General features: G+C 42.8%; 1 protein-coding gene across 2 annotated transcripts in view; it reads right to left on the bottom strand.

Annotated features, from left to right (window-relative positions):
• Positions 1-276: 276 nt before the first annotated feature.
• LOC136587903 (chloride channel CLIC-like protein 1) overlaps positions 277-13,736 on the bottom strand; it is a 116,290-nt gene continuing 102,830 nt past the window's right edge. Inside the window, exon 3 of one of the 2 annotated variants that reach the window (XM_066586715.1) lies at positions 277-2,874. In XM_066586715.1, the coding sequence (XP_066442812.1) occupies positions 2,620-2,874 (255 nt within the window). In that variant the 3' untranslated portion in view covers positions 277-2,619. Of the gene's footprint in view, positions 2,875-7,038; positions 7,137-13,736 lie in introns of those variants that run through there. The other variant, XM_066586716.1, reaches the window with a different exon arrangement.

Genomic DNA, 13,736 nt, shown 5'->3' with positions numbered 1-13,736 from the left:
ATGCACTTTAATCAGACAACGTTCGAGTCCCACGTAGGGATATTTTGTATCCTGTGGGCAAGATTAGCGGTCAATTCATCTCATTGATGGTGCAAACACAGCTCCCCCTTCTCCTGCACCATTACAAATAAATTAATGAATGTCTCATTTAGGAATTTTCAGTGCTTATTTTGGAAGGAGAAAAGAAATTCTTCTTCATCCAGATCAAGACATACAAATAACAGTTTGTGGTTTTCCAAAACTTAAGAAAGAAGCCAAAGACATTTCTCTCGGAGAAAATAAAATTTATTGGGTTTGTTATTTGCAACAGTTGTTGACTAATATGTAAATGGTATGACATGACACACGGCTTAATGAAAACTCTCAGCGGACTGGAGCATCTGTCCTTCCTGGTCTCCTTGGGGAAAACATAATAGAATAGCATCCAATAAAGCTGAACTCCAGAATTCTAATTTGCTTGATGGAATATTAGCAGAACTTCCTATGGAGGTCAGTTCAGAATGAGTTTTTCATTAACTGGAAAACATTATTTGTGACACTGAGAAATTATTTTTTTCCATTAAAAGGACAAATATTTTAATTCGGTGTTAGAAAACCTCAATATCCCAACAGATTCTTCTCATCCTTATTATGCTATTCCAAGACCTTCAAAGTTGATTCACCAGAACATGAATAAGAGCCTTCAGGGCATTCCTCTCGAAGCAAGGCTGCACCAATCTGTGGATCTTCGTTTACTAAAAAACTGCTGCTCCCAGCAACTCGAGGGTTCTAGTTTCTTAACTGAAAGGATCCAGCTTGGAGATCATTGTTTTAGAGTCTTCAAGAATCAATATATGTAATCCATGTTAGGTTTTCCAAGTTCTTTGACCATCTGAGAAGACCATAAATGACCGTATATTTGCTGCTGACTTTAATGGGTTTTTCAAGTAGCTTTTCTATAAACTGCAGACAATGGTAAAGAATAATAAAGCAGCATATATTAACTGTCTCCGGACTGCCACTTCCACATCTATTTTCCCGCCAGCCAGCTTCATTTACAAGTTGCAGAAGTGAGGTTTCATATACAGATTGACCACTGTTGCCAATCCTTGTACACCACTGAGGTCTGTGATGGCTGCAGTGTTCAGTCTGTATATGGCACGTCACGGCTGCCGCTTGTACAGAGAGCCCTGCAAAGAGATCTGGAGATGTGGTACCAGTCCGCAGCCAATGGGTATATGTTCCGTTATAAGTCTTTACCATTGCCTGAATTTGCAAAAAAAAAAAAAAAAAAACCCCAAACCCCACAACTTTGAAAACCCCTTTAAATTGGCCATATACATAATTGCAACACTAGGAGACATACATGAAATATACTACACACAACACGGATGAAATTACCCATATTCAAGGGAAGTTGTTCAAGACACAGCTCATCTGGCTTGTCACAAATGTGCGGTAAAAAATAGCCTTCTAGAGGAATGGTCCTCCTTAAAAAAGGAGGTCAAAATATATTAGCATTAAGGGAACCTTCTACATCTTTTCCAGCCATTAAACCATCGCCAGCCAACCAACTTCCTGAACGTGCATCTATAATTGCCCACTGCACCCACATACCTCAGGAAACATACCCTTCTGCCCCGTATTCTACTGAGGACTCACTAGTCCGGAGAGTGTGCCCGATCCTTGCAGCCACCCAAGGATTTTTTTTAAACCTCACTTCTCTGGACTTTGACTGTCCCCTACATTATCCTCGGGGACAGCCGATCTTGTACATATATGCTGGACATTTCAGGACTGACACAGGTACAGTTTCTTTCGTCCTGATGCTGACGGACTCTCCAGTTTCTACTGCGCATGCGCAAGGTTTGTACAGCCATGTGGATAAGGTAGGTGACACCAGAGAGGCATGGTTTCAGAGAATCTTTCAGGCAGCTGCACACATGGGGTATGTCCTCCGGACCGCTAAAGACTCATTAGAATACGGCATAGGAGTTTTATAAAGTAAGTTTCCTAAGGTATTTGGGTGTTATTAGCAATTATGGATACACATTAGAAAAGGTGGTCTGGTGGCCGACGGCGCACGGGGGATGGTTTAATGGGCGGAAAAACAAGACTTGAAAATCCGTCAGAGAAAATCTGGTCTTAATATAAAAGATGGTCTTTTGGAGAAGTTCACTGTATTCTTTTCAATCAACATGATTGTCATGTTTACCGTTAACCACCAAGAAAACTTTTGAAGCAGCAATGATGAGTTTCTACCAATGGAGCTGAAGGTTTTAAGTACCATAAATGTAAAGCTCATTGTAAAATTTGTCAGATCACTGATGAGATCTTCACAGGTCTGCGAGAGGATGACAAATACGCCAACAGTGATGCTCAAAGCCAAACATCAATACGAAGAGTCTATAAAACAGTTTTTACATAATAGCAGATGGTGGAAAGATGATCCATTTAACAAGTACTTGTATGATGTAGTCGCCATTTATTAGGAGACGCTCATAATGGCTATTGGAGAATTAAGAGAAAAAAGTAAGACTAACGTTGTCCTTTGTTGCAATCATATGATTTGAAGATAAAAGATCCAAGTGTGCATGGACCTGAGGATAGGTCATCAATATCCCGGACCCACAAACCCCTTTAAGTTATAGTCCTGAGAGCAGCCTTAGTGGTCCTAGACCTGGTGGTCATTCTGGCCTGGTGACATACAGCATCCTTCCTCTTGGCGAGGGCTGCAATCACAACAGTGATGAAGGTGAATGGAAATAGCAGGAAGACTGGCAGCTGCCACTGGCTGGGAACCTCTCTCATGATGTTGCGAAGGCTCCTGCCGATCGTATGGCTGAATAGTTCCACTGGATGAACCACAAATCGGCCAATAACAGAGCTGATTGCCTAAAAACGAAAGAGTGGAAAACAATGGAGCTGTAGGTAGACGTGTGTACAAAATCCAGAACTGTTCATCTCAATTTTACAGCAATGCATAGGAATATGAGGCACAGACATACATTGAAGCTTCTGGGTCCTAATGCAATATACATTACAGGGCCACATCTATCAGGTGTCCTTCATAAGTCTTTTTAGCTATAGTTACATTGCTGATAAGAGGAATAACCTAAATTAGGGTATTAAAAAGGCATACACACCAGAGGCGCAAATTGAAGATGGTAGAACGCTTCTGAAGTGCCACCTACTGGAGAGTAGCTCTCTCATGACTCAATGACTGACCTTCTAAAAGGTCTTGCAACATGACTAAGGATATAAGCCAAACCAGAGTCTTCTCCATAAGGAAAAGCGCCCTACCTACAGCTGTTTTGGGGTTCTTGCCCCTTTCAGTGTTCAGTAGGTTGCTGTTTGAGTGGAAGAAAGAAATGTAATGTGGGTACGGAGATCTGGATTATAGTCTTAGACATGTTGCAAGGCCTGTTAGAAGGTTGTACATTATAGGGAAGTTACCATCAGGTAGGTGGCCATGTAGAAGCATTGTACCATCTCCCATTTGCATACCAAATTTCCCAGAAGAGATTGCATGGCCTATAAGTCTCCTTATACCTAGATCGTGCTCTCCACGAGACCAAACAGCACATCCAAGTACTACTATGCCTATATGGACAAGGAGCTCCAATTAAGGAGGCGTCATTCTTGTTTCTCGTGGCTGGAGGAAATACACACAATGCCCCATTGGCAGTGCGAAACAAGGAAGGGGTACAAAGCTTTTCTCTCCTACAAATGTGTGGGATTACGAGCAACCAACAGTTTCATCTTGGTATGAATGGTTGTATTGGGAAATGATGGTATGACATGGCTCCAGGTGGTGGTTTGATTTACATTTTTGCTTATGGGACCGGCTCCCATCTCCATGTACTCTGAGAATAACAAATTTATGGACAATTGATGAATTTTGTGTTTACAAAGGCAACAACATAACCACAAAAAGCCATAGTAGAACACGCTGCACAGGATGTTGTCCCATGGCTTTTTTGTGGTTACATGGTCTTCTTTGTAAACACATAGTGTGTCAAATGTCCATAAATTGCTCACATTGTGCAGCTCATGACTAACTTTTTTTTTTTGCATCTTTTACAGATCACTTTATGCCTCATGTCCACGGCACACGCGGATTCCAAGTGTAGAATCCCGCTGCGGAATCCACCCATGCCCGCAGCCATGGACATTTTCTCACCTATCTGGATGCAGTGCGGGTCTTCACCGTCCCGGCCGGATCTTCCTTTCCTCTGCACTGCGGAGTGTGCGGGCGCACCAGCTTGCGTTCCGTGCGCATGCGCAGTGCTTTTTTTTTCAAATCTCCTGCTTTCCTGTAGATTTGTGGCACGTATGTGGTCTGTGCCGCGGATCGGACGGCTTCCATTTACTTCAACGGAAGCTGTCCATGCGGGAATCCACAGAAAATGGAGCATGCTGCGATTTTTATCCCACACGTGCAATTTGCACATCAGAATAAAATGACACCTGCAGGTATTTAATTACCTGCGGATCTAATGATTGTCTATGGACACATTGAACTGTGGATCATTTGTGCGAGTGACGCACGGGGATTCCACAATTCAATGTTGCCCGTGGACGTGGGGCCTTAGTCAGTGTGTTCCTCTTGGGGTTAAACATAAGGGAAGAAAACCATATACAATTCCATCAGATGAGGACGCCATCCTTCATGTATTCCTCCAAGTCACTGCCAGATCATTCTTCTGAATGGGTCAGATTGGAAGATGTTCAGTCTGAGCAGATATATAATTTACCATGGAGTAGAATGAACAATCTATATGGAGCAAACGTCTATCTGCAAATCACCCAAAAAAAATATATACATATATCTAAACTAGTATGTTCACCTCTCTTGAGGTTTCCCATGTGGGCTAATATCCTCCTCCTGAATTGTTGCCGAGTCTTGCCCACATAATCCATGGGACATGGCAGGGTAGCCAAGTATACCCCCTTCCCCCCCCCCCCGCTATCCTACAGTTTATAAAGTCCCGGATCTCATATGATTTGGTGGTCTTCGAACTTACAAATACAGGGCCTTTTTTTGATATATTGGCAAGCTTTGTAATTTGAACATGTATATGTACTTTGATCCTAATCGAGGTTAGCAATGTTTCCTTTAGTGGTTCGGGGGTGAAGTGGCTATGGTCCAACCAGACCTTTAAGTTCCTTTCCCTCCAGTATGTGATGGAGGGTCTATTTCCTAGGCATTCTGATAGGTCTTTATCCTTGAGCAGGATATTCCCACATTTGCCGCCTATTCTGTTTATATTTCTCGATTGATCGTCAAACGTTCCAATGATCCTTACTACCTTCTGTGATTCTGCTCTGGATTTTACCATCAGTAAATCCCTTCTATTCATATCCCTAGCTGTTCTGAGGGCCTCAGTGAGGGTATTGTTGTGATATTCCCTGTCCAAGAATCTCTTACTCAGGTCTTCTGCTTGGGCTTCAAAATCTGTCTCCTTGGAGCAGTTGCTCCTTACCCTTATGTACTGCCCCCTTGGTATTCCTTTTTTCAAGGGGATGGGATGATAGCTATCCCAATGGAGGAGACTATTTGTAGCAGTGGGTTTGCGGTAAATCATGGTCTGGAGGCTTTCTGTTTCCGATTTGGAAATACTGAGGTCTAAAAAGGCAATAGTTTGTGTTTGAATTTCAGAAGTTAGATACAGACCCAGTTGGTTGTCATTCAGGGATACCACAAACTCATGAAATTCCACCGTTGTACCAGACCAGAGGATGAACACGTCATCGATGAAGCTCACCCAGAGGTTGACGAGACTTGTCCATCTCTCATTTGCTTCCTGGAACACATAGGTCTCCTCCCACCAGCCCAGGTAGAGATTCTCATAAGTGGGAGCACATGGGTTCCCCATTGCAGTCCCCCTGAGCTGGTGGAAAAACCATCCCTCAAACACTAAGAAATTATGCTCCAGGACAAATTTGAGTAGTTCCAAGACAAAGTTATTACACGGTCTTAGTTGGGTCCCTCTTTGATAGAGGTAGAAATTACTTGCCTCCATCCCATCCTTATGTGGGATATTACTATACAGATCCTCCACATCCAAACTGGCTAGAAGGATGTTATTAGCCATTGTAATCTCCTCTAAGCATTTCAAGACATGAGTTGTGTCCTGTATATAGGAAGGCAATGCTTCCACAAAGGGCCTGAGTGTGATGTCTATGTACTCACTTGCTCTTTGTGTCAGGGGGTCTTCCGTTAACCCCTTTAGTGGCACGGCCGGAAACTTTCCGGAGCTTGCTGCACTGACCATGCAGTTAAAGCCCGGAAGATTTCCGTGGACAGCTCTTGTGCTGAAATGCTGGCCAGGACACACAGTTATTGTGCCACTGTACATGTTTACCACTTTGAATTGCCTCAGGAAAATCTCCGGGGCTTGCTGCGCTGACTTGGTAATAATAAATTGCCACTGAAGGGGTTTAATGGTGGTTGCAATAAGTGTGGAAACGTAAAGATCTAGGACTATATAAAGATATAATAAATTAATCTGCAAAGATTTTTGCTCATTGCGATTTCTGGGAGGTAAACGTTTTGATGTAAGATCTGAATGGACTTTAAGTCCTCCCGATAACATAACATCTATCCTAACATTATCCTGTAGAACTGCAGGGAGCTTAGAAGGAAAATGGTGGAGGATTCCTAATAGATGAGCATGGAGTTCAGAAGGAGGTCAAAACTTCTAACCTAGCGAGTGGCCTCAAATAAATGTTTGTGTTGTAAAACATGATCATTTTTGGAACCCAACCTTGTGTTTGTAACCGTATCCCTGGTTTAACAGGTCGTTAGGTTTCCTACTCTGGAATGAGATAACAAAGGAGAACGTTCTGTGCTGGGTAAAACTCAAGGCCGCTCACTTTCACCTTATAGACGCTGATCCACTTCTTGCCACAAAGCTGGACAATAACACTCTTAATCCAATATTTAGCAGATTCCAATTGTCTAGGATTGGTTATAGAGAACAGACATGGTTGGCGATTAGAATAGCCGTACAGACCTTAGATTCCCTTCTGGAGAGTAAAAAAATAATTGGGCAGGGAGGATTTTTTTCTATCCAATTCCATTATGTCCCGCTTATCTCCACAGTACAAACAGGCAGCCTGCTCACCCAAGACATGTCCAGGAATAAAATACTCTACAGTGGAAGAAAACAAGGACATTCCAGAGCAGGCGTTGTATTAAAATCTTTCAATCCTTTATTGCTTCATCTATAACATCAAGGAAACGGATAATGAAGCAGCGGTGTAAAACCAGACCTACAGGCAGAATTCAAGGAGTGTTATGGTCAACACATTTCAGGCCATGTCCTAATTCAGGACTTCATGAATAATGGGGTAGCCTGAAATGCGTTGACAAGAAGTCTCCTTGAATTCTATCCCTTATTCCCCGGCCCCACTTTTAGAGGATTAAAGGGGTTGTGCCAAGAAATAAGGTTATTCTCTATCAACGGAATGAAGGATCATCATAGGGATCCAACCAATAGGCCCCCCACTGATCCTGAGAATGAGAATATTGAAAGTCTGAATGAATGGAGGTCACGCATAGCACGACCCCATCCTATTTTAATGACACTGTTGGAAATTGACAAGTACAAATGCTTGGCAATCTCTGGTGCTCCAACTGAAATTAATGGAGCAGCAACCTCCTCTCCATCCATGAGACCTTCGCGATCCCTGTTCTCAAGATCAGTGAGGTTTCTAGTGTTCAAACTCCTACCAGTCGTAAAGTTATCCTCTATAAAATGGATAGACCTGACTTTAAAACTTGGTACAACCCCTTTAAATGTGCACATCATCTGAAGAAAGCAACTGTAGCCCAATAATTTCATTCATAGATCCAATTCCAGTTACAGGGACCTGCGCATGATACTTGTTGAGCGTCATATGGTTGCCTCTGCAATTATCCCACCCAGCGCATTTACTAGTCTTGCATACCTACAGGCAATCTACTCAATGGCTACATTACAGCAGAACTATGAGTAATGACTCACAGTGTCTATTGGAAATTACAGGAGTCAGAACTATCTCTCCTATGTTATTTCTAAAGTCACAAGACAGGTCACTGGATGGAAATCTACATATCAGCTGACACATATATATATTTAGACAACTGAGTCTTAAAAGGGGGTTGTCCCATTAAGTCAACCTCTAACTAATACCCTGTTACATCACATGATCATCATAGAGGGAGTCTCCTGTTCAGGCCACATTAATTAGCCAACGCAAAGGGTAGATCTGGAGGACTCAAGAGAACCATGTATTACTTTCATTTCAATGGGTGCTATGTAATACCAAATTTCTCCTGAAGTGGCCACTGTAGGATAAATGTGTGACCCCCTCACAGCTTCCCCAAGCATTTATACCTGATCATTAGAGGTTCTTAATTAGAGTACAAGATTACCGGTATTAGTGGGGTTGTGGTTGAGATACAGACACAATATATTTAAAAAGGCTATAGCAGAACATAAATGTTATGCCTTCCAGAACTGCAGGCCAATATTAAGCAACACATTTTATTTCCCCTTAAGGATTTACATTCTCCTTTATGTTCTGAACATTTTACTCGTTAAACCATCAATCATCCTAGAATATAAACAAAGCTGCTAAAATCATCAAACCTCCAATATTAATGTATCTAAGCCTCACAGCCAAGCTGCATGCCGATAGCTCATGTGTCTCTGGACATCGGCCCGTTCTCCGGGTGAATATATGAACGTGTGATCTGATTTGTTTCACTTTACTGTAATCTCTATATTCAAGTTACATAAAAATGATTATTTACGATGAATCCTGAGAATTCTGCTGTTACACCGGCCCTGATGGACATAAGGCAGATGTTTCGCCCCCCCTTTATTTTACTTGACAAAGTCGCAGTTGGTTTATAGGAACAGATGAGAACACAGTATATAATTGGCCCTACAATCTATTATATACAGTGACCTTGATTGTTGTTCTATTGCAGATGTTTTGGGAAAGAAGGATTAGTCCTGTTGGACTTCTACATGACTGATTCTTTATTCCTGCAAGTCATAGGCTGCAGCCAGAAGAGCCTAGCCGTTGATTATTTCCCTTTCTGCATTGAAAACACATGCATGCTCCGCCGAGTCGGAGGAATATCTGTTGGTGAATGAGGTATTGGTATGGCCAGATTCGGAATGAAATTCTATTGAATGTTAACTTTTTCCTGCATAGCGTAAATATAAGTCATGTGGTCGTGAAGGGAGTATGGAGCGGGCTCTACCCTGTGGCATCAGCTGCTATCACATTTAACTCCAATTATGGCCATTAACTAATTAGATGCCAAAGTCAATGCTAATCACAGCATCTAAGGAGCTAGCTAGAGGGCTCACCTTCAACATCCCATTGCCCCCCCACCGGCAACTAGATATCTCCAAGGGTGCTCGTGGGTTGTCATGGAAGCCCAAGGACTTGAAAAGGCTCCCAAGGATGCCATGCATGGGTGTCTTTTAAGTCGTGCCTGTGGCAGAGCTCAATAGGCAACATAAAGAAGTACTGCAGTATATATGGTAATGCTTAGTAACAGTTTAAATAATAGAACACAAAAAAGTAATTAAAAAAAAAACAAAAAACTTTTACTAATTTTTCCTTAACAAAAATCTGAAGCAAAAAAACAAATGGTATCGCCAGGTCGATAAAAGTCTAAGCTTTAAAACTATACTAGCATGTATCCCAGATGGTGAAAGCTTCAGGAAAAAAAAAACACACACACAAAATAGTAGAATTGCAAGTTTTTTTCTCACTTTATCTCAAAGAAAACAAATGCACAGAAAGTGATTAAAAGGTTGAAAATACCAAAAGCATAGCTAAAGATTCATAGGCTTGGGTGTAGAAGGTCACCTTGGACCCTCCCCACCTGGCAAACTCTCTTCATGCCAGGCAACTGGAGACCAACAATACCTCAAGACCCCCCAGGGACATACAATACAAGTAAAACAAATTAAGAGTAAAAGTAAAGAAAACACCACAGACCAATATTTCCCCCATACAGTGACTATATAACATTAGAGACCAGCTTTACACAGGCCCTCTTAAGACTGTATAAGGGGTCGCAGTACAGTTCTAGCCTGCGATCACAGATGACGCTCCCTCTGACTCAGGACGGTCACTTTTTTTTTTCTTCTGTATTTATTCCAGACTGTCATGACAACTTCTCCCGGTCATAACTTGTCTCTGCAGACATGCGGTTGGCTACCTGCTTTTTCAGCATCCTCCCTATTTTAGTCCCCTCCAAAAAACAGTAATAGTGTCCTCTTATGTCCCCATACCGTAATAATTCTCCCTTATGGCCCTTATTAATAACAATGCTCCCCCTCATTCCCCCCTCTGTAATAACACATCCCTGCTTATTACACATCAGAACTAATTCTCCGCCATATGCTTCTTCTATAATAATGCATCCATTATGTGCCTCCGTCTTTAATAATACTCCTGTTATGCCTCAGTCAGTACTAATATGCCCCCTTATGCCCTATCAGTAATAATGTGCACCTTTGCCTCCATTTGTAATAATGTGCGCCTTTGTCACCATTTGTAATAATATGCCCCCTTATGCCCCATCAGTAATAATATGCCCCCTTATGCCCCATCAGTAATAATATGCCCCCTTATGCTCTATCAGTAATAATTTGCCTCCTTATGCCCCATCAGTAATAATATGCCCCCTTATGTCCTATTAGTAATAATTTGCCTCCTTATGCCCCATCAGTAATAATGTGCCCCTTTATGTCACCATTTGTAATATGCCCCTTATTCCTCCATCTGTAATAATGCGCCCATTATGTCCCCATCTGTTCTAATGATTGTGTCCCCCTATGTCCCCACTTGTAATAATGTGCCCTCTTATGTCCACATCTATAAAATTGCCTCTTTCTGCTGTAAAACATTAAACTACTATAGTCCTCTCCAGGGGTGAAAGGGAGACATGCGTACCCCAGACCAGTCCCCCAGCAAAAAGGTTTAGGGACACTCACCTCCCTGCTCCTAAAATCACGGCAGATGAGGGCTTCCGTCTCCCACCTGAGGCTATTGCTTTTTTCCTATTTCACTTAAAGGGGTTGTCCCGCGCCGAAACGGGTTTTTTTTTTTTTTCAACCCCCCCCCCCCCGTTCGGCGCGAGACAACCCCGATGCAGGGACCTAAAGAAAGCTTACCGGAGCGCTTACCTTAATCCCCGCGCTCCGGTGACTTCTATACTTACCGGTGAAGATGGCCGCCGGGATCCTCTACCTCCGTGGACCGCAGCTCTTCTGTGCGGTCCATTGCCGATTCCAGCCTCCTGATTGGCTGGAATCGGCACGTGATGGGGCGGAGCTACACGGAGCCCCATAGAGAACAGGAGAAGACCCGGACTGCGCAAGCGCGGCTAATTTGGCCATCGGAGGGCGAAAATTAGTCGGCACCATGGGAACGAGGACGCTAGCAACGGAGCAGGTAAGTATAAAACTTTTTAGAACTTCTGTATGGCTCATAATTAATGCACAATGTACATTACAAAGTGCATTAATATGGCCATGCAGAAGTGTATAGACCCACTTGCTGCCTCGGGACAACCCCTTTAATATAAAGGTTTTTCAGTACATTATATAATACATTAAATGGTACCATTAAAAAATACAACTCACCTCGCAAAAAAGGGCAAAAAAGCACTCATACAGCTAGGTTGACATAAAAACAAAAGATAGTCATGGTGCTAGGAAGGCGGGGACGAATAAACAGAAATGAGAAACCAAAAAATCTCTGGTCTAGAAGGGTTAAAGAGCAACTCCACCTACAAACCTTTCAATGATCTCAAACACACACAAATTTGACATTACCTAAAACCATCACTTAGGTCCTTCGGCGGCGGCTCTACTGGGGACATACCACCCCCTCCACTAAGCTCTACCCCCTCCACTAAGCACTAAGAGTTTACCTGCAGATCTCCAATTTACCAGTGGCTTCTCTAATGGTTTGTCTCTTCTTCAGTATAATTAGTAAATTTACTGAAGTAGAATTTACAGTTGACACAATGATTGCGCCTCATCTACTTCAAAGGGTTAGAGCATGTCCACTTTGCACAATCCCCATTTCTTAGAAGGCTTCCTTGAAAATATTGGATCACAAAGCATCCCCCTGCTGAGCCCCCCAGTGTTCAGCTGTAATCTATGGTAAACCTGTCATTAACTGTTTCATTTCCCTGCAGTGCCCCCACAGGAGAAGTTAAGCATTACGCACCGTTTATTGATATCAGTGGGTTGCCTGTATAATGCAGGACAGGACAGGTCCTCCAGATTGCGATATGCTCTTTGTAGTTGTTCTCCACTTCTGGCCAAGAGGTGAGGGTTCTGAACACAGGCAATCTTCCCCTCCAAATACCCTAACAGGCTATATAAAAATAGGTTTTCTAAAGTAGACAACCCTTTAAGAGCTCCATTCACTCCAGGCCTAAAATCTGCTTACGAAACAGTGGCTCGGAGGTTTGTACAACCAATTCCTTCCAAATCTCAATTATTCATAGATCTATTGGCTACAACATCAGGCCTAAACCGGGAAAACTAGATTGTGAGCCTATGGGGAAAAATGTAATGTTTCTTTGAGCAATAAAAGCAAAATCTTCAAAAATAACATACAATGTTGCTGGAACGTGAGCCGAACCTCAGATCTCTGATGTAGAAGTAGAAGCTCCTTTTGAGAAAACAGCATTCCTCAATGCAAATACTACACATCAATAAGGCGGCTGAGGGGCCGCATAGAGTGCTACATGTGTCCACATCAGCGACTGATCTTTGTCCCACACGTGTGTGGCTTAAAGTTACTCTCCTAAGTCTGTCTGACACCGGGGTCCTTCTTAGCCTTTGAAGTGTCCAGCTATGCAATGAAATGTGTGTTAACACCCCTGGAGGCACTGATTTATCAAGTCGCGGGTCACCAGGAGGTCAGACCATCAGGGTGTTAAAGCTGCAATCTCTCACTGCAGATGCCAAGCAAAACCCACAGGGTCACACCCCAAAATCATAGCACAAACAGCCGTGTTTCTGTATAAAACCAATGACATGAAACATAGCAAACGAAGCCCCAGGTTAATTACTCCCATACACATACAGCAAACTTCACTCCCAACTCAACACCAATGGGATTAATGTTAGGCCGAGGAATCCACTGGGCCTCAGACAAAGGAAAAAAAAAGCATCTTACAAAAATGCTGAAGATTTCAACTGTGGAAAGTCAAGCAAAGTGCAAATTCTCTAGCGAAAGCTCTGTCAATGGTTCCCGGCACAATATCCGTGAGGGTGCATATAGTGAGAAAACCTGACAGGTGAACTATTTACCTGGGTTTGTCCGACTAAGGTGCATGAAGAATGCAGCTTTAATAGTCCAGTGACCTGCCGTGTTGGAGTTACACTTGCCCAATTCTTGGGTCCAATGGAAGGAAGGCCAATACTGAAGGACACAGGAAGGGGTCAGCCATCAGCTATCGAATACGTATGATCTATTTTAGGTGAATTTACGCAGGACGAATAATACTCTATTTGTATAGCGCCAACTTAGTCGCTCGATAACAGTGAATGTAAGTGACAATTGCTACATGTAGATGAAACGCCGCACTTGGGTGAGAGGGCATTGACAGGTGCCTACCTAGCGGGTTTTGCTGATGGGTTGGCTACGGTGGGGTTCATCTTTGGAATCCAGCCTGACTGCGTGAATTTCCGGTAGAACTCTTGAGTACACGGATGATG

The sequence above is a fragment of the Eleutherodactylus coqui genome, chromosome 13, assembly GCF_035609145.1.
Source record: "Eleutherodactylus coqui strain aEleCoq1 chromosome 13, aEleCoq1.hap1, whole genome shotgun sequence".
Taxonomy (NCBI): Eukaryota; Metazoa; Chordata; class Amphibia; order Anura; family Eleutherodactylidae; genus Eleutherodactylus; species Eleutherodactylus coqui.
This window is presented reverse-complemented; position numbering and strand designations above follow the sequence as displayed.